This window comes from Amyelois transitella, chromosome 28, assembly GCF_032362555.1.
Source record: "Amyelois transitella isolate CPQ chromosome 28, ilAmyTran1.1, whole genome shotgun sequence".
In the NCBI taxonomy this organism is placed as follows: Eukaryota; Metazoa; Arthropoda; class Insecta; order Lepidoptera; family Pyralidae; genus Amyelois; species Amyelois transitella.
This window is the reverse complement of record NC_083531.1, coordinates 2,786,376-2,810,741: the sequence shown is the minus strand read 5'-3', so window position 1 is coordinate 2,810,741 and position 24,366 is coordinate 2,786,376. Positions and strand designations below refer to the sequence as shown.

General features: G+C 38.5%; 3 protein-coding genes across 4 annotated transcripts in view; all 3 read left to right on the top strand.

The window, feature by feature from the left end:
* Window positions 1-3,771: 3,771 nt before the first annotated feature.
* LOC106139374 (zinc finger protein 436-like) lies at window positions 3,772-14,532 on the top strand. 2 transcript variants are annotated; one of them, XM_060952527.1, is made up of 10 exons: window positions 3,772-3,957; window positions 4,845-4,925; window positions 5,487-6,011; window positions 6,205-6,407; window positions 6,800-6,907; window positions 7,360-7,443; window positions 8,229-8,351; window positions 9,386-9,497; window positions 10,075-10,179; window positions 14,095-14,532. In XM_060952527.1, exons 1-10 carry the CDS (start codon window positions 3,802-3,804, stop codon window positions 14,245-14,247), a joined length of 1,650 nt encoding a protein of 549 aa, XP_060808510.1. In that variant the 5' UTR covers window positions 3,772-3,801; the 3' UTR covers window positions 14,248-14,532. The 2 variants fall into 2 exon arrangements, with proteins under 2 accessions (XP_060808510.1, XP_060808509.1); XM_060952526.1 differs by having other exon boundaries at window positions 4,845-4,952.
* Window positions 14,533-15,048: 516 nt separating this feature from the next.
* On the top strand, window positions 15,049-18,193 carry LOC132903552 (uncharacterized). Its single transcript, XM_060952134.1, has 5 exons — window positions 15,049-15,489; window positions 16,044-16,157; window positions 16,510-17,025; window positions 18,086-18,113; window positions 18,177-18,193. Exons 1-5 carry the CDS (start codon window positions 15,358-15,360, stop codon window positions 18,191-18,193), a joined length of 807 nt encoding a protein of 268 aa, XP_060808117.1. The 5' UTR covers window positions 15,049-15,357.
* A 138-nt stretch (window positions 18,194-18,331) lies between these two features.
* The window catches only part of LOC106141048 (zinc finger protein 184), a 31,927-nt gene continuing 25,892 nt past the window's right edge, over window positions 18,332-24,366 (top strand). The window contains exons 1-6 of the mRNA XM_060952133.1: window positions 18,332-18,528; window positions 19,152-19,259; window positions 20,604-20,822; window positions 22,131-22,242; window positions 22,723-22,827; window positions 23,452-23,621. Coding sequence (XP_060808116.1) covers window positions 18,407-18,528; window positions 19,152-19,259; window positions 20,604-20,822; window positions 22,131-22,242; window positions 22,723-22,827; window positions 23,452-23,621 — 836 coding nt within the window. The 5' untranslated portion in view covers window positions 18,332-18,406. The remainder of the gene's footprint in view (window positions 18,529-19,151; window positions 19,260-20,603; window positions 20,823-22,130; window positions 22,243-22,722; window positions 22,828-23,451; window positions 23,622-24,366) is intronic.

Genomic DNA, 24,366 nt, shown 5'->3' with positions numbered 1-24,366 from the left:
GTCAAAGAATGGTCAAATAACTTACAGTAAAAACCATTTGGGAGCAGTTACGGAAGAGCTTCAAGGGAAACTATTATCAATATGATGCCAGGATTGACGCGACTTCATCAAGAATCACAGAAGTAGAAATGTCAAGTTTTGAATTATATTTTCCACCTCCACTGAATTATATACGAATATTGAGGGTAGACGTGTTTTTGATAAAGAAAGGACTGATATTGATAGTACTGAATTGTTCATGTTTATTGGTTTACTTTTGTTAGCTGGTGTGTTTCGTTCAAATAATGAAAGTACTGAAAGTTTATGGGATTCTAAAAAAGGCAGACCCATATTTGCAGCGACACATGTCACACAAGATCAGAGAAACTCGAAGCGAACGGCGATTATTAGCAGTAAAAAGTTTACTTCAAGAGCCATACAAATTGACTTTAGTTGGCTTAGTTCTAATAGGCGGGAAATCCCCAAAACAAACAAAAACTCCCCATCGCGGCCGGTGGGCACTTCCATGTTCTTGTAGCGGGAGCGATGATTCGGCTCGACCGCCACCAAAGGGAAGATCTTCCGCCAGGCTAGGTGTTATGCCTGGGGAAGATCTTCCCTTTGGTGGCGGTCGAGCCGAATCATCGCTCCCGCTACATTGGTGACCCCGACGTGATTGGAAGCAACCTTCTCCATCATCATCAACTCTCCAATCCTCAGTATCACTCCTCACTCTGCAAGCAGTCTCACAGCAAGCCAGCAACTGGGTATCGCAGCAGGTCCATCGCAGCCGACTCACCGAGCTTCCTGGTCCTGTTTCCACCCGCACTCACTCTCATCGACTTCAGCGACCGACGCATCTACCGCAGCCCACGCCTGGATCTCTTCGACGGCCGCTCTTCTCTCCAGCGTGGCAGCTCTGCACGATATCTACCGGCGCCAACAAGTCGACTTCGCTCTCTACTGTCTCGACTCACCGCAGACTACGAGCAACGCAACGGCTCACTCCTGACTCACTAGGACTTCGAGCAACTTCCGGCTCACTGGAAGACAACTGGCACTTGCAAGCTACTGAAGCACAGATTGCACAGAAAGATCTCAAGACTTCAGACCTCCGGTCTTGGGGGGGGGTACTGTGGCGACATCTCTACGCCATTCGTCACAACATCCAATCTCACAACAACTGTCAATCATCTCGAAGAAATTGACGCGCTTAACCAATAGCAGCGAAGAATCTAAATCGCGATTTCAGAGATTTCACGGATTGGAGCTATATATACAACCTCCGACACAACATCGTTGGAGCCGCGGTTCCCCCAATTTGGAGAGAGAGAGATTCTCCAGGGTTTGTAGTTAGAAAATAATACTCCGTTTCAGAAGGTGAGAATGGAAACTTGCTCCTTGTGTTCTCATATCCGAATCTGCAATAACCTTTAGAGTGCCCAGACAATACATTGGCCCACCTGATGCCCACCTGCATGGGAGAGTGCTTTGCAGTGTAAAAGCCATAGATTGGTGGATAAATGAGTCTCCAATACCTGAAGAGAAGGTACAGGACATAATCAAAGTGGTGTGTAGAAAGCATGACAAGAGTGTGGAAGAATACTACAAGATCAACTGGGATGGAGTGCAATTTCAATTCGGGAGGATCGAAATAGAGAGGATACATGTCAGGACCCAAACACCTATTTTGGAGATACCTGCATCCTTGAGAAATGAGGCAATAATTCAGGCCTTTTTACCAGACTCCACAATATGCCGCGAATACATAGATCCATCTGTTTTGTCAGAGCTCAAAATGAAAATGGGAGAGCTAACAACACCACACATGAGTTGGGCATCGCAATTGAGGATAATAAAATCACAACTAGATCCGAAGGTTCGATGCATGCCCAGCTTTAGTGGACTACCAGATAACTTGGTCGAGCTCAAACATGCTTTAGTGCATTACAACTTCAAAGCAACACGAATGCCCACCAATCAGTCGCCTATAAGTCACGGAGGACTCAGATTGGTGGCACAACACATTTGCAAAAGAATACGTTTCTCAAAATGTAAGAGAGAAGAGTTACTTGACTGCCTTGAATCCACAACAATAAATGGAAGGTCATTGAAAATGCTGCTGACTGACTCATCAACTCCCAAATGTGATCCTTTCATCAACTACTTGAAATGCATGATAGGAGTCCCTGTGTCAATGACAGCAATCATCGGTGGTGTAACCTTCTCCCCCTTTCCTTCGAGAATCGAGATAACAGAGAGATCCAACGCAAACAATGAAAAATATAAGATGTACATGGGAATAGAGAAGGTGTCTTTCAAATCAGAACATTGCAAGGGAAGCTTTGTACATGATGGGGCACTGCTTGTATCAATGACATCAAATGCACCCAATAAGTTGCATCTGCGAGACATGTTGGCTAGTGTTGCAGTTTATTGCAGATTCGGATATGAGAACACAAGGAGCAAGTTTCCATTCTCACCTTCTGAAACGGAGTATTATTTTCTAACTACAAACCCTGGAGAATCTCTCTCTCTCCAAATTCTGCTTTGATGGGCCGCTGACACTTGTACCCTACAAGCCTAAACCCGCAAAGATGGTTTACCTCTTATCATCCTGTGATGAAAATCTAGTAATTCATGACTCTAGTGGCAAGCCAGACATGATCCATTTCTACAACCAAGCAAAAGGAGGTGTTGACTCGTTTGACCAAATGTCCGCAAAGTGAACCAATTGGCTAATGGCTGTATTCTACAGCATTTTGAACGTGGCTTTTGTCAATTCTACTGTTATCTATTGTCTCAACATGATCAACCATAATAAAAAACCAATGAACAGAAAATAATTTATGAAACAACTCAGCAAAGTTTGATCCCACCTTGGATGGAAAAAAGACTAGAAGCACCAACTTTGAAAAGATCTGTACATGGGATAACATGAGCCAAATACTAGAAAAACCTTATAACCTAATTGTGACAAAAATATAATTTCGGCCTACAGATTGAAATTTATAATGTACGCCTCCGAAGCGTATGATTAGGCTTCATGTACCTCTAAAACAGATTAGGCTTCTAGGGCTAAATAGAGATAATATGGTTAGGTTAATTATTATTAAGTATTCAAAATTACTTACATTATTTTTATGGGTGACATTGACATGACAAACAAAATATGATGTTGGTCCGAGGGATGGCGCTTAATTACGCGTCCAGGTTTTGGGCTCTGGTTTTTATGTACAAGTACATAGAATCTTTAGCCCAAAATACTTGGAACAAGGTAAATAGTATTTTACTATGATGCACGCGCCTCGTACTTGAACTGCCAATCAGGGCTCAGCCCAAAATACTTGTATTTCCCTTAAAAGTATTTACTCTGAAGCCCTCAAACGTGCCTTGAATAAAAATTGATATTAACAATATTGGTTATGGTATTTTTACCAAGTATGATTAACGTGATGATTTATGAATAAGAAATTGAATTGACAGTACGTACTTTAGAATAAAAGTTTAAAAGACTATTAAAATAATTAATTAATATAGGTACAGGTTACTGTTTATTCTGCCAATGTGATTATGAAATACTTACCTATTTACGTACTAAAAAACAAAGCTATTAATGACCTGAAAAAAACCCACAATCAAAATCAAGTTGCGTCAACAGCTTGGTGGTTCTGTTTCAATCCAACGTCAAAGTTCACGATAATTAAACTCAACGTCAGTGTCAGTCTGGGGTTGGGACGGGAGTTTTGGTTTTGTTTGTTTGTTTATTTTGCTGGTTTTTTGTTGGTGTATTGCTCGTTTTGGTATTTTATTTTTTAAGAAATGGATGAAATCGAGATTAAGGATGAGTATAACACAAATAATCAATGCCAGACGTGTCTCAGTGTTGGTCGCAAATTGAAACCGATAGGGAAATACATTGCTATTTATAAGAAAATTGTTTCCGACTATCCACCAGATCATATGTTTCCAAACCAAGTAAGATATATAATATAATTTTTCGTCACTTCAGTTAGAAAAGTCCCATATTCTAGTATGTTATTTAAATCCTGTTACGAGGGGATCGTGACACGATTTAAATAACATACTAGATTTAAACTACACAGACTAAAATATGAGAAGAAAAAACTTTATCTAAAGAAGATATAACAAATCTACAAAATTAACATAGACTACGGAGTGGGAAGACCTAGACGAACGTATCTTGATCAAATTAAGGACGTCCTGGTAAAGGGTCAGGTCAAAAGTACCCGAAACTGCCGAGCTTGCATGAAGAGAGTTATGAATGTGGATGAAGCAAAGGAAGTATGCAGAGATCGTGGCAAGTGGAAAGAGGTTGTCAATGCCTACCCCTCCGAGAAAGAGGCGTGATTCTATGTATGTATGTAACACAGACTACTAATACTCTTGGATCAATATCTTCTGGATCTGGATCTATCTGGATAGGCATGTTACATCTTCGTCTTAATCGTCAGTCAGCGTCGTCGGCGAAAAATTCTAATTCCTGAGAACCATTGACGAAAAATTGAGTATAACTCCGAAAATATCGCATGCAGCGCATAAGTTCATATGACCTTAAGGGATGCTTTTGGTCATACCTAAGCCCTGGCTTCATAAAAAATAGGGCTTAATAGGACACAAAAAAATTGGCGAAATTTTCGAAGTTTTTGGCGAAGTCCCAAAAGTGCGCACCCTTCTGTATACCCTAACCTAATCGTCACTTACCATCATCCAATATTGGAAAAAATATGTATAATATTCCTGGATATATACACAGTAGCAAAAAGTGAAAATCCCTGGGCAAAAGTATTGTATGAAATTAATTGAAAGAGATGAGGCGTTTTTCACATTGATATCTTTTGCAGGATATTTTACAAGTCCTACTTTGTTGGGAGTGTGAGGCATTGCTAAGAAGAGCTCAACAGTTCCAGGAGCATGTGCGGAAGGTCAATGAACTGTTACAATTCGGACAGGTTATTTTTTTAATTGTACTGTTCTTGCATTACTGTTCTTGGTAAAGGTGTTATCTTTTTGCTTCTTTAAAGCTCTCTCATTCTCTCATTTTGGTGTGGATACCGGCACCAATAAAAAAAGAATAGGACTACTCCATCTCTTCCCCACGGATGTCATCAAAGGCGACTAAGGGATTGGTTTATAAACTTGGGATTATTTTTTTAGCCGATGGGCTAGCAACCTGTCACTATTTGAATCTTAATTCTATCAAGAAGCCAAACAGCTGAATGTGGCCTTTCAGTCTTTTCAAGACTGTTGGCTCTGTCTACCCTGTAAGGGATATAAACGTGATGATATGTATGTATGTAGTATTCTACTGCGCATGCGCTTTGGAAGCGGTCATAGACATAATTAGATTTAAGTGATGTGACGTCAAATAGTGATTGATACCTTGTATCCAATTTTGAAAATAAATCTATTCATAATGTTACAAAGCAAATAAATGATTGATTAGCAATGCCAGGTGAATTATATCAAGTGTGATTTTTTTTCAGATTTACCTTCACAGCAGTCTGTCAAACCTGACAACAATTTTACTTAACGAAACGCACCGTAATATAATTTATATCAATGAAACACATAAAAGCACAGATGAAAAATATAAAAGCACAGATGAAAAACATAAAAGCACAGATGAAAAACATAAAAGCACAGATGAAAAACATAAAACCTCAGATGAAAAAAATAAAAGCTCTGATATATCAGATGATGATTTTGATACAGAACAACTTGCTGTAATAAAATCTGAATTAAAAGAAGAGAACATTGATAAGAGGATCAAAAAGAGAAATAAATGGGCTCTGAAACGCGCTGAAAAGAATAAAAAGCCAAAATTTAGAATTATTGAAAATGTTAGCGAATGTTTTAGAATATTTAAAATGGATGATTCTGAAATTGAACATTCTATGCAAAGGAAAGCAGCCAAAGATATTGGTTTATCAGAATTTAATTGTAATACATGTTTGGTTAGTTTTGATGGGCATAGTTTGTTGACGAAACACCTAAAGAGATGTAAAGAGGTAACCTTTGTATTTTGTTATGTCTGTCTGTCACTCTTTTACGCCTGAATCACTGAACCAATTTTGATGAAATTCGGTACAGAGATAGAGTTGACCCTGAGGAAGAATACAGGCTATTTAACCGTAACGCGGATTAAGTCGCGAAAAAAAACTAGTCGTATCCATCATTTACATATAACATTTTTTATTTCAGTCTTCAAATTACTATGTCTGTGACATATGTAAAAAAAGTTATACAAACAAGCGCCATCTGTCGGCACACGTTGAGAAGCATTACTACAAGTACTCGTGTTTGGTTTGTGCCCTCGAGTTTTTAAAAAAGAAGGACGTTTCTGTACATTTAAAAAAGGAACACAAAAGAATTTTTGAATGTATTAAATGTTTACAAAAATTTGGGTAAGTCACATTGTTACAAGTACTTAACATAACATACTATGTAATAACATCTATATTCCTTGCGAGGTAGACGGAGTCAACAGTCATCAAAAGACTGAAAGACCACGTTTAGCTGTTTGGCTTAAGTAATTATAGAACGTCTATATCTAAACGCAAATTTTCATTATTTTCCGATTTACGCGGACTCTACGTAGCCTTATTCATTACTAGCGAACCGCCTCAACTTCGCACGTATTTTCTTTATATTCATAATTTTCCTCAGTTAACCCTTTATGCAACATAAACAACGTTACGAGATAAGCGCAATACAGACATACAGACAGAGAAAATAGGGACACTTTATTAATATTATATGTTAACTGAACACGATGTTTAATATGAATTTGTTGCAGGCACCGCCGGGAATTCTTCAAGCATTATAAAGACCGCCATGAGAAGTTTATTTGTGACTACTGTGGAGTTTCTTTCAAGATGCGGTACTGCATCAAAGATCACATAAGGTTAGTCAGGCATCATCCCGCATAAAAAAGGTCTTGGAAACAAATTCGCCCGCCCTTTCTAAAATGGATCTTTATATATCTATAACAACTAGCTGTCCCGGCAAACGTTGTTGTGCCATATAAAGAATTTTTAAGTAATTACTAGTTTAAAAAAAAAATTAAGGGGTATGAAAAATAGTAATATTAAATTATTCTGGATTATAACAATTCTGGTCAACGCATTTTATCACAGCAATACTGTCTCATCAGCGAATAAAACCATATTTTGCTTCATGTTCAAAGGCAAATCATTCATATAAATGGGGACAGGAATGGTCCTAGGACACTTCCTTGAGGAACGCCAAATCTGTTTACTTTATATTTTGACACATTATTTGTTTCTTGTTTTTTTTTATGACATAGACTAGTTAATTTTACACATTGGATTATATGGTGTATGTATATTTTTACAGGAAACAGCACTCTCCGTTTGAATGTAAGCCGTGCAACAAACGCTTCGCACGCTATGGCGGCCTATGGCTTCACAATAAAGTCAGGTGAATCCTACTAATATTATAAATGCGAACGTTTGTGAGTATGTCAGTATGGATGTTTGTTACTCTTTCACGCAAAAACTACTGGACCGATTACGATGGAATTTGGTATGTAGGTAGCTAAAGACCCAGAATAACACTAGGTATTACTTTTAATCCCGGAGGTCCCGCGGGATTGATTCCACGCGTACGAAGTCGCAGGCGGCCTCTAGTAATATATGTATATAAATATATAGAACAAGAGTACTACGACTTTTACAAGTCGTTTTGAAAATTCGACGGTTCAGAATAGCGCAACCCATCGCCGAATCAAACCGAATGAAATTTCAATAAACTAACGACCTTATTACAAGAACATTAAACTGAAAATACAATAACAAAAATGTCTCCTGCTATCTCGCTCGTAATAGTAGACAGTTGGATCGCGGGTTTAAATGGCGCGCTCTGATTGCTCCAACCGATCAAATAATTTCGTTCAAAGTAAATGATTATTGATCATTATTATTAAAATAAAATAATTAAAACATTTAAAAGCATTTCATAAGTAACAATTAAATCTCCTCCTAGTTACTGTATTAAATGCTCCTGTAGGTATATAATTTTGTGTAAATAAATAAATAATGTTGGTAGATAAATGTCATAACTTATAACGACATAATACACTTAGTTGATTTACACGAAACATCATACATTTACGTAGAAGGTAACTGCAGCGGCAGCTGTCAAAAACAAGATAATCGAATTGACAACGTGTAATAATCTGACAGTGATGTTTTTTTTTTCTCTAGGCACAGCACGCCCACCGCCGGGGCTTACTGCGTGGAATGCGACAAGAAATATGTGGACGTGTATAGATACAGGTGGCATTTGAACAACAGCGCGCGTCACAGACGCACCCAGGCGAAGAAGAGGTGAGCACTAAATACGTACATATATATGTAATAAAATTGTAACTTAGTAGTATTTGTACTTGATAGATATTGACAAATAATCAATTTGGGTTATCTAATTTAGACTAGCAGAAGTCAAAAATTTGATTTACAGAATTTCTGTATATTTCTACGTGAGTTTTAAATTAATGCCGTGTGATTCCCGGCATCAATACAAAAAAGAATAGGACCACTCCATCTCTTTCCCATGGATGTCGTAAAAGGCGACTAAGGGATAGGCTTACAAACTTGGGATTCTTTTTTAGGCGATGGGTTAGCAACCTGTCACTATTTGAATGTCAATTTTATCATTAAGCTAAATAGCTGAACGTGGCCATTCAGTCTTTTCAAGACTGTTCCCTGTTCCTGTTCCTATGTTACTGGCTCTGTCTACCCCGCAAGGGATATAAACGTGACATATGTATCTATGTATAAGTGTTAAATGCGGTGTTATGTGATTTAAAAAATATAAAAAAAATCTACCCCTCTATGGAGACAATACAGGGGTCGGCTTTTATGTATTGAGATTGTCAGCTATTGCAGCAGTTGATTGCTAACGAAGTCGCGGGCAACAGCTAGTACAAAATGCAGCGGGAGCTATGATTCGGCTCGACCGCCACAAAAGGAAGATCTTCCTGTAGGCTGGTGTGATGCCTGGGGAACCGCGCGACAGACGATGTTGAGTCGGAGGTTGTGTATATGCTCCAATTCGTCAAATCTTAGCTTGCGTGATTTAGCGTACGCCCTGTGATAGGCTTGGTGACGTTTGAGACGCCATCAACCAATAGCAGCGATATGTCTATCATTTCGCTGCTATTGGTTGAGCGCGTCGTATCAGCACTGTGATTGGTTGATGGCATGTGACGTTAGTGAATTAGCCACAATAACGTGAAAGTTTTAAATAAATAAATCTTTTCACTTGGCACATAACCGTCGATTCTTCTCGAGAATATGAGCTCTGTCTACGCTGTTAGACGTGATAAATGTATGTAAAATACCTCACCATACTTTCACAGAATTCCCTGTCCGAACTGCGAGAAAGTTTTCACTAAGAACATTTACATGAAAGACCATTATAATTTGGTTCATTTGAAGAATTTCAAATACAGATGCGAGGAGTGTGATAAGGTAAGCTTTTCATTTTGGTCGAACTGCGCCTCAAGCGGATTACTCTAACCTACTCGAATTAATTAGTGACACCCAAAATGGCGGCGAATGATGCTCTAGGCGCCATTAGAATAGAATAGAATTAATTTCAAAATTGGATACTAGGTATCACTGTATTGACGTCACATCACTTAAATCTAATTATAACTGCTACCGATTCCAATGCGCATGTGTAGAAGAAGCGGCGGAACAAACTGCACTGCAGCATTTTCATCGGACGTCAATTTACAATTAATCCAGTAGAGTTACTATATATAAAACAAGTCTGGGCAAACGTTGTTTTTCTATATAAATAATGTTTCAGGAAATTTCTAGTAAAAAAAATATGTTAAGGGTGGACAGCCCTTATCACTATAAAGGGTATGAAATAGATGTTGGCCGATTCTCAGACCAACTCAATATGCTCACAAAATTTAATGAGAATCGGTCAAGTCGTTTCGGAGGAGTGCGGGAACGAACATTGTGACACGAGAACTTTATATATGTATAAGATTAACTTGAAGTTACAACTTAACTGCAAAGTTTTGTAATTTTGCAGAATTTCATACGCAACGCAGACTTAGTGAAGCATAAACGGAGAGTGCACGAAGGCATTCTGCCGCCGAAAAACAAGATCTGCTTCATGTGCGGCCGCGGCTTTACCGTGAGTCGTGTATTCTCTCTTGTTATAACTGTATTACCAATTTTGTAAGTCGCATTGCCAATATTCGACGGCATAGAATTGCGTAACCTACCGCCGAATAAAAACACTACAACATCCTTATAACATATACAACATCCTTATAACATATACAACATCCTTATAACATATACAATAATCCTTATAACATATATTACATACATACATACATAAAATCACGCCTCTTTCCCGGAGGGGTAGGCAGAGACTACCTCTTTCCACTTGCCACGATCTCTGCATACTTCTTTCGCTTCGTCCACATTCATAACTCTCTTCATACAAGCTCGGCGGTTTCGGGTACTTTTGACCTGACCCTTTACCAGGACGTCCTTAATTTGATCAAGATACGTTCGTCTAGGTCTTCCCACTCCGACCTTTCCCTCCACACTCTCCTTGTATATCTGCTTAGTCAACCTGCTTTCATTCATCCTCTCCACATGACCGAACCATCTTAACATACCCTTTTCTATTCCTGTAACTACATCTTCTTTCACATCACAACATTCCCTTATCACGCTGTTCCTTATCCTGTCACTCAATTTCACACCCATCATACTCCTTAACGCTCTCATTTCCACTGCATTTATTCTGCCTTCATGCTTCTTTTGCCATACCCAACTTTCACTCCCATACATTAATGTCGGGACCAACACGCCCCTGTGCACAGCCAGTCGAGCCTTTTTGGATAGTTTCTGACTGCTCATAAAGGCATGCAAAGCTCCATTCACCATGTTCCCCGCGTTCACTCTCCTTTCAATATCACTATCATACTTGCCATCTGATGTAAACTTTGATCCTAGATATACAAACTCTTTCACTTGCTCCACTTTTTCTCCTCCAATCAAAATATTACATGCTGTCATTTCTTTCTCCATTTCAAAAACCGGTGTTTTAGTTTTACTTACGTTCACTTTCATTCCTTTCTCTTTTAAAGCTTCATGCATACAGTTTACCATCTCCTGTAACTCCTCCGCTGATGACGCCAGTATAACCTGATCGTCGGCATAGAGCAGACATTTGACGAGTAACTCATTCATCCTTAATCCACTTTTAGACTCTTTCAAATCTGTCAAACAGCTATCCATAAATAGGTTGAACAGCCACGGTGACGCAACACATCCTTGCCTAACGCCTTTCTCAATCTTAAACCACTCAGTGTGCGCTCCGTTTATCCTGACACAAGCACTCGAATCCTCATATAAGGATTTCAGTGCTCGTATTAAGAGACTGCTCACCCCATGCATAGAAAGTGCTGACCACAATTCATTCCTCTCAACTCTGTCATAGGCCTTTTCCAGATCTACGAATGTGCAATAGACTTTTTGACTCTTGGCCAAAAACTTTTCGGCTATGCACCGCAAGGAAAAGACCTGATCAGTACATCCCATTCCCTTTCGAAATCCCGCTTGAGCATCCCATATTTTGTCATCAGTTTCATTCCTGACTCTATTAATCAATACCTTAGCATACAATTTGCCGACGACGCTAAGCAGGCTTATACCACGATAATTTTTGCAGTCCAGCTGTGACCCTTTTCCTTTGTAAAGTGGCACGATAACAGCCTTACACCAATCTTTTGGTACTCGGCCGCTTCTCCAACACAAATTGAAAAGGCAGTACAACTGACTAGCTACTACGCCTTTTCCTGCTTTAAGCATCTCGACCGACACTCTATCACACCCAGCAGCCTTTCCCGCTCTCATACTCTTAAGTGCTTCCACAATTTCGAACATTTCAATTTCGCCTTCCATCTCATTCTCTTTTTCTTCGCTATAGCAGAAATCTTTCTTATTTCCTTCCTTTTTTCAAATAAACTTTCAAAATAGTCCTTCCATATCTTTAGTACACATTCTTCTCCTTTCACAACGCTACCATCCTGGCATCTGATCCTAGTCAGCTCTCTGGTTATAGTATTTCCTCGGGCTGACCTTACGGATTTCCAGAATACTTTCAGATTTGACTGAAAGTCTTCTGATAGCCTTTTATCAAAATCCTCTTTATACTCTTCCTTCTTTCTAATCACAGCTTTCTTAACCAAATCTTTCATTTTCTTATATTCCTTACGTGCTTCATTCACATCTTCATCTATAACCTCTTGCATTCTTAAGTTAGCTTTTGCTGCTAACAAATCCAGCCATGCTTTCTTCTTTAATCGCACAAGTTCTTGCACATCTTTACTCATCCACGCATTTTTGTGATTTTTTCCTTTCCTTCTTCTACTTACACCACACACTTCAACAGCTACTTTCACAATTCTTTCTTTAAATTCCTTCCATCCATCTTCAATATCGCTCATTTCATCTAAATCTTCAAATTCATCCTTCAGTCTATTAATATACTTCTTACCTACATCCATATCTTGCAAATTTTCTACTTTTACTCTTTCCAAAGCGCTGGTTTGCTCCCTTACCCTGTGCCGCCAGCGATTGAAGATACCCCTTATCCGGGATATCACCAGTAAATGGTCCGAGTCAATGCCAGCACCGCGATATGCACGGGTATCCAGCACTTTGTTCTTCAATCTTTCATCTACAATCACAAAGTCTATCATACTTTTTAAAATACCTTCCACTCTTGTGTAGGTGTGGATCTCTTTATGTTGAAACATTGAGTTCGACACAAAAAGATCCCACTCTAGACAAATTTCTAATACACTTCTTCCATTATCATTCACCTTTTCGTCACCAAACGCACCAAGCACCTTTTCATATCCATCACGCTTTACACCCACCCATCCATTAAAATCACCTAACATAATAATCTTCTCATTTGGCTTGGTAACTTTCAATACTTCTCTTACACTATTCCAGAACTCCTCGTTTTCGCTTTTTGCTGATGTTGTACCCCTCGAACCCACATCCCAAGGTGCATAAACACCTAGAACGAAGATCCGAGTGATTCCAACTTTCAGCCTAATCCATAGAAGACGAGGGCTGACACACTCATACTCATTCACGCACTCAGCCATTCGTGCAGAAAGAATTAGACCGACCCCTTGACAGCCTCGGCTGGTACTGGAAATTCCAGACCAATACGCCGTGTAAGGGCCGTGCTGCGTCGCGTCGCATCCTTTCCGCTTCGTTTCATTCACGCACAACACATCCAAACGTCTTTCATCCATCATCTGGCATACTTCCTCAATCTTATCCTTCATTCCTCCTCTTACATTCATCGTCGCAAAGCGGCTTTCAGCAGACCGCATACCGCTCCCGCCGGGAACGAGACGTGATGGGGTGCGGACACCATCGCCGCCATCTAGGTGCTCTTTCAAAAAATTTGCATCCATGCGATTCCCACGAGACGCTAGGGAAAAATTTTGTCCGCCCCAGCAGAGCCCCGCATGCCAGGGTAAGGCTAGCCATTACCTGGGGGTCGCCCAACCCCATGGCGGAAGTGGCACGCTCGAGACTAGGCTCGCCCCTAGCCATGCATCCATCGGCGCGGCAGACCTTAGATTGGCAGGGATTTACATTAAAGAGGAATCCCAAGTCTATCCCTTAGTCGGCTCTTACGACATCCGTGGGAAAGAGATGGAGTGGTCCTATTCTTTTGTATAACATATATGTACATTAAATTTAAAATTCAAAAACAAAATTACTCTATTTTCCATTGATCCTGGATTGGGTGAGCCAGGTTTTACAAGAAGCGACTCCCATCTGATCTCCGTAACCCTTGTAGGACATCATCCATATTGGATTGGATCATGGTTAAATAATTTTTCCACAAATAATGTTACTCCTAAACGTCTTATCTGTCTCTGGCAAAATTTCATCAAAATAGGTCTATTGGACCTTTTTATTTGTTTATTCGTTACAAACAAAAAAAAAACAAATATATTATCTTTGTATTATTAATCCAGATTATGTTTTTTAATTCTAGACACGCAAAATCCTGACGAACCACCTGCGCACGCACACCGGCGAGCGTCCGTTCGCGTGCGCGTGCGGCGCTCGGTTCGCGCAGCACGCCGCGCTCAATGCGCATGCGCGCGCACGAGGACATTATAACCTTAACACAAGACCGCCTACATGAGGATATAGACTGAATCTGTGTGGCATCTTCTCTAGGGATTTTGATATGAAATATCAGAGAAAATTACGGGCTTGTCGTACCAATTGAAGTAATAGTTCTTTTTTTTTTTTACAAAAAAGACGCGCTGTTTCATCTATTTGGCGCCATCTACATTCTTAATGTCATCAATAACATCGTCGGAGATGCGGTTCCCCAGGCATCTCACCTAGCCTGGCGAAAGATCTTTCCTTTAGTGGCGGTAAAGCCGAATCATCGCTCCCGCTATAAAAGTATAATTCAATAAAATGCGCATCAAGTTAAGAATATTATATTCAATTTTATGTTTATTTAAATTGCAATAAATAAGGTAAGTAGGTAAATAAGAAACATTTTTTTATTTCATATAAATATTTATTAAAGACAACGCATAACTCAAACCTCTGACCATAGTGATTTGAAATTTGGCATGTAGGCATCATGCAACCTATGTGGTCCAGATCGACACTTAGAGATTTTCCGAAATTCCCGCGAGGACGGGATTCTAAATTTTCAGTTGTACGAGAGCGGACCACGGGTCCTCGTAAATATTAAACATTATCAAAATGAAAAAGATTATTCACCAATTTTATTCATGATCAATTATGGTCATCAAGCCGGGAAAGAGGCGTGAGTTTATGTATGTATGTATGTATGTAAGCCAATATCTGATGGAAAAAAACAAGGGAACAACTGATCTATTGAACGAATGAAATTGAAACACTCCGGCCCCCCCGTCAATGTTATCGACAAACAAAATGTGACATTGACATTTACAATCTCGTGTTGTGGGAATTGGATTCTTCGTAGAAATATAATTTTTTCGATGTTTTTAATTTAAATTAAATTAATTTCCACGACTATATGACAATTTATTTGAATTCAGTAATAATATCAAAATGTTCGCTTGAATATTTCTTCTTTTAAATCTTTCAGAATGATTATGTGACTAAACTTGATAATAAGTTAGTTAATATAGGTAATAAAAATAATTTGTGCAAAAATTGTGTAAAATTATGGTTTGTCATCATAAACCATAGATTGTGGTCAATTCTCTCTCAAGAACATTTCATCAAACAGATTTACTCAAGAAATATGTATTCACTTTATGTAGACACAGCCAAAAATAATGTTTGTCATGGCTGTTTGTCTGTTGATCGTAATGTTACGTTTTTAGAGGCAAATGTGGGTTTATTCTATAGTTTACTAGAACAAAAACATGTATTTGTAAGTATTTTTTAAAAACTCTTCTGATAAAGTTTTTTTTTTCGATTCATTATAGCTTCTGTTATTGTTTTTTTTTGTTTCATTAATAAATTCCATACAAATTTAGTAAAACTATTTCACATGCTTATCAATCAACGTCTTTAATAATTGCGGCCTAGACAGAGCCAACGTTTTAGAAAAGACGGGAAGGCAGTGTGCAGCAAGATATCTTAAGAGATATCTCAAGATTTAGATAGTAACAAGTTGTTTATCTCCTAAAAGAAGATGAACAAACATACATATAGTCACGTCTATATCCCTTACGGGGTAGGCAGAGCCGTCTAGTCGCCGAATAGTCCCGAAAAGACTGAATGGCCATGTTCAGCTGCTCGGCTTCATGATGGAATTGAGATCCAAATAGTGAGAGGTTGCTAGCCCATCGCCTAAAAAAAAAGGATCACAATTTTATAAGCCTATCCTGAAAAGAAGATGAATCCCATGTTTATAAGCCTTAATGGCATACTTTTACACACATAAAGTTGTATCAACAAAGTAAGCAGGTGTAATGCTTTCAGGACACCAAAATAATGTTATGCTGGGAATGTAAAGCATTTCTGAGGAACACAGAGAAGTTTCAAAAGCGGATCCAAGAGGCGCAGTGTCTTCTACAGGATGCCGTTACAACTCTGGTAGGTTATTGATAATAATTTAATGAGAAAAATTGGTTTGATCTGGTCAGGTCATAATAGAAAAGAACTCATTCTGAATGGCCTGAGTCTAGGATGTGTATCTTAAGTATGTATTAATATAATATGTAGTATTATTAGGTTATTTTCTAATAACACAAGTTTATGGCTAGCTCAATCTGTGTAATTTTGTTTTGTGTAAATTTACATTTATTATTTACGTAGGTATATAATATATTTTTATATATATATGCTTCTAGAATTAAGTACACCAATTGTGGTATTATATTCTTTTGTATTTTGTACAATAAAGTTGTAATAAATAAGTATTAATTTAATATAGTATATTTTTCAGAATGAATTATGTGTAAATCTATCAACTCTGTCTTACACAAAGAAAGATGTCTACGACCACCTTATACAGTACCATGATGATAAAATCCTACAATTTGAAAATGAACCTGACCATAAAGAAGAACCTGTAAATTCAGAGAGTTTCAACGGTGACAATGAACAAACAAACATACACATTAAACAAGAAGTTGATGATTTTAACGATACAACATATGATAATGATTATCATAGCACAGACGGGGAGGAAAGAATTGAAGTCAAAGAATCAAAAAAACATATTAATACATATTTGGATAAGGTCATAATAACAAGTACTGATATTGATTCTGAGGATTTAAAGACATATTGCTGTAGAGTTACGTTAAATGATAAAGAAATAGATGAAATGCTTGATAAAAGTTATAGAGAGACACAGAAGTCAGTTACGCAGCGGAGGCCCTTTAAGTGTAAAGAGTGTAAAAACGAATACAAGAAAGAGTTGGATTATCAGAGGCATTATACTTTTAATCATATGAAAGTGAGTATGTTACATTTAGACTGCGGCTCCACTGAGGCGGAGACGAGCGGAGCGAAGAGGAGACGTGTGAGTATCGACTAATCATATTAAATGAAATCCACATTTTGTCTCCGCTCCGCTTCAATAGAAACAGTCAAGCGGATACGAGTGGCGAAGTGACGTTGTAGAAATCGACAGCTCTGCTCCTCAGCTCCGCTCGTCTCCGCCTCAGTGGAATCAAGTACCTCCTTTCACAGCTCTGCTCTTCTCAGCTCGCTCGTCTCTGCCTCAGTGGAGCCGCAGCCTTAGAATTGGTTTTTTAAGCTTAAAGTTACAACAGGTTAATTTAATGAATATACATACGTCCTAATCGAATCGGTAAGGTGACCGTTTAAAATGCGTGTACGCAGTAAGGCACAGTTTAAAATCCCAACTCGGCCATGTGCCAATGACTATTTTCAAAGTACATGCTTAACATTAGTTTGAATTATCCATCCATAAATAATTAATAATAAAATTGTAGATAACTGACCATATATTATTACCTACTTGAAAGATATTATATTGCAAAAAAACGATATGGGTGAGTGAATTATATAAGACCAGTAGAAGCCAAAAATGTGAGTTTTATAATTGCTGTCTGTATGTTTGTATGTTATGCAATAACACTCCATCTCATTCCCATGGATGTCGTAAAAGACGACTAAGAGATAGGCAATTAAACTTGGGATTATTTAAGGCGATATCCCAGCAACCTGTCACTATTTGAATCTCAATTCTATCATTAAGCCAAACAGCTGAACGTATCCTTTCAGTCTTTTCAAGACTGTTGGCTGTGTCTACCCCGCAATGCATATAGACGTGATTATTTTTATGCAAGGAACATGGCCCATCAGCCTTTTCAAGACCGTTGGCTCTGTCTACCCCGCAATGCATAAGACGTGATTAATTTTATGCAAGGAACATGGCCAATCAGCCTTTTCAAGACCGTTGGCTCTGTCTACCCCGCAATGCATATAGACGTGATTATATGCATGTGTGTATTTATACACCTCATGTACCGAAATGAAATATTTTGTAGCGCTCAGGCCGGGTAACGTGCAAACATTGTTGGATCTGTCTACCCCGCAAGGGATATAGACGTGATTATATGTATATATGTATTTACACAGCTCGTGTACCCAAATGAAATATTTTGTAGCGGTCAGGCCGGGTAACCTGCAAACATTGTTGGCTCTGTCTACCCCGCAAGGGATATAGACGTGATTATATGCATGTATGTATTTACACAGCTCGTGTACCCAAATGAAATATTTTGTAGCGCGCAGGCCGGGTGACCTGCAAACATTGCAAGAAGAGTTTCGCTTCGTACGACCGTTTAATACAACATTGGAATCGTCACATGAGATACTACAGGTGCACTATATGCGGTTGGACTTCGAATCTGCAAGTGGTCGTAATACAACACATAAATGTGGCACACACGAAGATCTTCACTTGCGTTAAATGTGAGATGAAGACTAGGTGAGTCTGGTATCGTACTATGATAACATATGTATGTAGGAAGTGTAGTTATAAAAGTTATTTATTACCACAGAAGATAGAAGGAGAAAAGTGGAGAGAAATAATCGAGTTTTAAAATAACTATATTATTAACATAAAAATTAGGAACATCTAACAATAAAAATTTTTTTTGACATATCTAATAAACAACATCATGGCAACCGTTGCTATGGCGTAGTAGACCAAGAAGGTTGCTTACAACATACATATGTACATAAAATCACGCCTTTTTCCCGGAGGGGTAGGCAGAGACTTCCACTTGCCACGATCTCTGCATACTTCCTTCTATAATAAAGAATCGAATAAAGTCTCTTATATGAATGTATGTCATACAATGTGCCGTGTGGTTCCCGGCACCAATAGAAAAAAAGAGTAGGACCACTCCATCTCTTTCCCATGGATGTCGTAAAAGGTGACTAAGGGGTAGGCTTATAAACTATAGATTCTCCTTTTAGACGATGGGCTAGCAACCTGTCACTATTTGAATCACATATCTATCATTAAGCCAAACAGCTGATCGTGGCATATCAGTCTTTACATATGAGATATAGACGTGACTATATGTATGTTTTATTCTCTTTCAGCACTGTAAAAGATTTCAAGAAACATTATAAAGAGGCGCATTTGCGAATAGTGTGCGACCATTGTGGAAAGAGCTTTATAAAGAAACGCTCGCTGGAGACACACATAAAGTAAGTATTCTCTCGTTCACATTCTATTCTAAGTTCGGATATTTGTGAAGTTGACATTGTTGAAGAAAATGCTGCAGTGCAGTTTGTTACCGCTTCTTCTGCACTGACGCCTTGGAAGCGGCAGTGAACTTAGTTTTAAGTAATTTATTTGACGTCAACCAATGTTGTAAAACTAAATTATTTGACAATTAATAAGCGATATGATAGTATCCTATAATAATGAATAAAAATTTTGAATGAAATTCAAATTGTATTATTCATTTGTATGTTACTGACAAGATTTCGCCCGCGCGAATTATATTAAAGAAAACAGGTTTTCAAATCCCACAAATCCCGCGGGAACTAAAGTTTTTACCTGAATGAAAGGTATCCTAAGTCCTTCTCCGTACACCACACTATATGCCTACGAAATTTCATGCACATCGGTTCAGTGGTTTAACTGTGAAGAGGTAACAAACACACATACTCACTTTCAAACATACATATGTATGGATTATGTTATTTCCGACATAAATAAAGTAAATGAAGATGATCATTTTTTTAAGGCGATGGCTAGCAACCTGTCACTTTTTGGTTCTCAATTATATCATAAAGCCTAATAGCTGAACGAGGCCTATCTGTCTTTCAAGACTGTTGGCTCTGTCTACCCCGCAAGGGATATAGACGTGACCATATGTATGTATGTATGTTTTTTTTTTTTATTTTGAGAACTGTATGATTTAATTTTTTTGTGCAATAAAGAGTTTACAAATAAACAAAGAAACTGTAACTATGAAAAATAAATTTCTTTTGATGCGGTCTTCAGGAATGTCTTAATTACACTAAGAAGATTGTTTCTAGAAATTTATCCGACTTCAGAAAAGGAGGATACGATGCTCTTTCTAACCGCCTTCAAAAAAAAAGCTGGTTCTCAGTTTGACCTGTATGTATGTATATGTCCGCGATTATCTCTCGTATCGCTGAACCGATTCCGATGCGGTCTTCAGCAATGTGTTTGTTACACTTTTAAATTTAACCGACTTCAAAAAAAGAGGATACCTATTCGAGGCGGTTCCCTTTTTTTTTGTTTGTTTGTATTATTTAAAAAAGTTATCAAAATTGCCGTACCGGTGCCATGTGGTTCCCGGCACCAATACAAAAAATAATAGCACCACTCCATCTCTTTCCCATGGGTGTAGTAAAAGGCGACTAAAGGATAGGCTTACAAACTTGGGATTATTTTTTAAGCCAGTTTAGTTTTTAGTTTTAACTAGCTAAATAGCTGAACGTGGCCATTCAGTCTTTTCACAACTGTTGGCTCTGTCTACCCCGCAAGGGATATAGACGTGACCATATTTATTGCAGACGCCATCACCTGCCGCCAACTTGCGAATTGTGCAACAAGACATACTCGCAGTACCACAATCTGGACAACCACTACCGGCTCAACCACCCGGAGTTGCTCAAGCTGGAGAACAAGGAGTTGGCGTACTGCGTGGAATGCAACAAGCAGTTCCCCAGCGTATACAAGTACAAGAGGCATTTGGCGAGCGCAGCGGTCCACACGCCGCCGAAAATCGAGAGGTAATGTCTGCAGATGGCGCTAGTGTTCTCAGTTTCGTTTTTCGCTCGCTAGATGGCAGCACAGAAAATGGAAAGGTATGTATGTAAAAACGTACGAAATTAAGTACACTTTTAATCCGTGACACCGATAGAAGTGATTAAATTACATCTTAAGTTCTATTCAATAAAGCTTGGTCAAATAACATCATTAATCCATGTGTTTGATTGTCTGACTAAAAGCTCTGTCTACCCCGTAAGAGATGAATAAGTGTGTGTATATGCAAGTACAAGAGGCATTTGGCGAGCGCCGCGGTCCACACGCCGCCCAAAATCAAGAGGTAATGCGTGGTTCCCGTGTGGTTCCCGGCACCAATACAAAAAAGAATAGGACCACTCCGTCGCTTTACCATGGATATGGTAAAAGGCGACTAAGGGATAGGCTTACAAAGTTGGGATTCTTTTTTAGGCGACGGGCTAGCAACCTGTCACTAGTTGAATCTCAATTCTGTCGTTAAGCCAAATAGCTGAACGTGGCCATTCGGTCTTTTCAAGACTGTTGGCTCTGTCTACCCCGCAGGGGATATAGACGTGACCATATGTATGTAGGTATGTAATGTCTGCAGATGGCGCTAGTGTTCTCAGTTTCTCTTTTCTCTCGCTAGATGGCAGCACAGAAAATGGAAAGGTATGTAAAACGTACAAAATAAATACACTTTTAACGTTGACGTGATTAAATTGGATCTGTACTTCAATTCAATCTAGTTAGGTCAAATAACATCATTAATCCATGCGTTTGATTGTCTGATTTAAAGCTCTGTCTACCCCGTAAGACATGAATAAGTGTGTATATGCAAGTATAAGAGGCATTTGCCTAGCGCCGCGGTGCACACGCCGCCCAAAATCGAGAGGTAATGTCTGCAGATGGCGCTAGTGTTCTCAGTTTCGTTTTTTCTCTCGCTAGATGGCAGTACAACAATTAAAAGGTATATAGTAACGTATAGACGTCAATCTACAAATATAAGAGATCTATATTAATTTGTAAATTGACGTTCGGGGAAAATGCTGCAGTGTATTTTGTTCCACCGTTTCTTCTACACATGCGCTTTGGAAGCGGCAGTAGTTATAATTAGATTTAAGTGATGTTACGTCAATAACTGATACCTTGTATCCAATTTTGAAAATAAATCTATTCTATTCTATATAGTATTTCATCTTTGACACCGCTATCGATCAAATCCAATCATGCTAGATCAAATTCTATCATTAATGTATCATACCGCTTAGTGTCTTTTATTTATATATTTTATATATATATAATTTTAATTCCAGCGTGCCGTGCCCAGAGTGTGGAAAGGTGTTTTCAAGGAAAATCCGAATGACTAACCACGTGATGTCCGTGCATAAGAAGAATACGAAACATAGATGCGATATTTGTAATAAGGTAAGTGCCGTGTGGTTCCCGGCATCAGTGTAATGAGAAATAGGAACACTCCATCTCTTTCCTATGGATGTCGTAAAAGGCGACTAAGAGGTAGGCTTATAAACTTGCGATTCTTCTTTTAGGCGATGGGCTAGCAACCTGTCACTATTTGAATCTCAATTCTATCAATAAACCTAACAGCTGAACGTGGTCTGTTAGTCTTTCAAGACTGCTGACACTGTCTACCCCGCAAGGGATATAGCAGTTGGCGAAGAAGAACTTTGTACTACAAACGTTGCATTATTTGCATAAATAAATATTTGTAATGTACTCCTTTAGTGAACAATAAAACATTTACTTACCGTTCATTATTATCAGATGTCTAACTAGTCTACATGTGTAAAATAACCCAGTTTAGGTAATGTTCGATATCATTAACCTTCAAAATATTTTTACAGATTGATAATTTGTTTTTTTTTTTGTGTATGTTGGTATATTCAGACATTCTGCTCGGCGTATTCGGCGCGTACGCATAGACAATGCGTTCACGAAAAAATACCGCTGCCGAAGAACAAGTACTGTGATATATGCGGGAGAGGATTCAGTGTGAGTATATTTGCTGCGCGCGCGACGCCATTTTTTAATGCGCTAAAACTATCGCCGTTCCGTTTCACGTTGTAATAAAAAGCGAAACGGCGAATTTTCGCGCGAGAAAATGGCTGGTACGAGTCCTAATGGTAGTGGAAGAGGTTAATTACTCTAGGTTTTCACCGAAGATCTATCGAGTTGTTTGCCGTGTGGTTCCCGGCACGAATAGAAAAGAAGAATTGGACTACTCCATTTCTTTCCAATGGATGTCGTAAAAGGCGACTAAGGGATAGGCTTTTTAATTTTGGATTCTTCTTTAAGGCGATGGGCTAGCAATCTGCCATTTATTTGAATCTCAATTCTACCATTAAGCCAAACAGCTGAACGTGGCCTATCAGTGTTTTGCAAGACTGTCGGCTCTGTCTACCCCGCAAGGCATAAAGACGTGATTATATGTACGTATGTATGTTTATATAGTTTCATTGATATTCAGCCATATTTAACAGCAAAATCTAGTGTATAACTTGTAACAGATCTGTTTCTACTATTTCTTTTTTATCTTATTATTATGTACTTAGTTGTATTCTGTTATGTATATAATAAATTAAATAAAATAAAATAAAAAACTCTTTGTACTTTCAGACGAACCGCATCCTAACGAACCATAGACGGACTCACACCGGCGAGCGGCCGTACCAATGTCCGCATTGTCCAGCCACCTTCGCTCAGAGGATCGCGATGAAAACACACGCCAAAACACAACACAAAAACCTTAGTATGGACATCGGGGATCTTAAAGACCCGACGGGAATGTAATGTGTAAAACACGTATGTGTAAATGTTGCAGGCGTGTAAATGTCACAAGATTTTAAATTTGATATATCGACTGTCGAGCCACCTTAGCGCAGAGAATCGCGATTAAACTCACGCCAAAACCTTAATATGGATATAAAAGTCCCGACTAGTCCGGTAGTCTCTGCCTGCCCCTCCGGGAAAGAGGCGTGATTTTATGTATGTATGTATGTTAGTCCCGACTGGAATGTAAAGTGTAAAACACAGATGTGTAAAAGTTGCAGACGTGTAAATGTGACAAGTTTGTAAATCTTGCAAATTTGTTAATGTCACAAGTCATATTTAAGTCGTAAATATGTTAAGACAATAAGGTGGAATCTGTCATAATCTAATCTCTTGCCGTGTTTTTGTTTTGAAATAAGTGACAGGCGTGTAAATGAAGATGGGTTAGTGTCATAAGATATATAAAAGTTGCAACACTGTCCCGACGCGAATGTAGAGCGTACGTGTAAATTTTTTATAGTTGTGTAAAAATTACAAGTTACAAGTGAGTAAAAGTGAAGATAGGTTGTATTTATAACCTATTGTAGGTGTGTACAGTTAAATAAGAACGTGTAACTTCCACAAGTTACTTTTACAAAGGTATGTAAATATTGCAGATGATATACATTACATATGTATGTAAGACTTGACAGACTAAAGTTTGTAAAGTTGAAGACGTGAAACGACTAAGAGTGTAATTTACAATTGTGCAAAAGCCATAAA

Excerpts from the sequence above, each read along its gene's own strand:
- LOC106139374 (XM_060952526.1), top strand. The coding sequence starts at position 3,802 with ATGGATGAAATCGAGATTAAGGATGAGTATAACACAAATAATCAATGC. Across the intron at positions 3,958-4,844 it reads ATCATATGTTTCCAAACCAA|GATATTTTACAAGTCCTACT; the intron begins GTAAGATATATA and ends TATCTTTTGCAG. Across the intron at positions 4,953-5,486 it reads AACTGTTACAATTCGGACAG|ATTTACCTTCACAGCAGTCT; the intron begins GTTATTTTTTTA and ends ATTTTTTTTCAG.
- LOC132903552 (XM_060952134.1), top strand. The coding sequence starts at position 15,358 with ATGTATTCACTTTATGTAGACACAGCCAAAAATAATGTTTGTCATGGC. Across the intron at positions 15,490-16,043 it reads TAGAACAAAAACATGTATTT|GACACCAAAATAATGTTATG; the intron begins GTAAGTATTTTT and ends TAATGCTTTCAG. Across the intron at positions 17,026-18,085 it reads ATACTTTTAATCATATGAAA|CGCTCAGGCCGGGTAACGTG; the intron begins GTGAGTATGTTA and ends AATATTTTGTAG.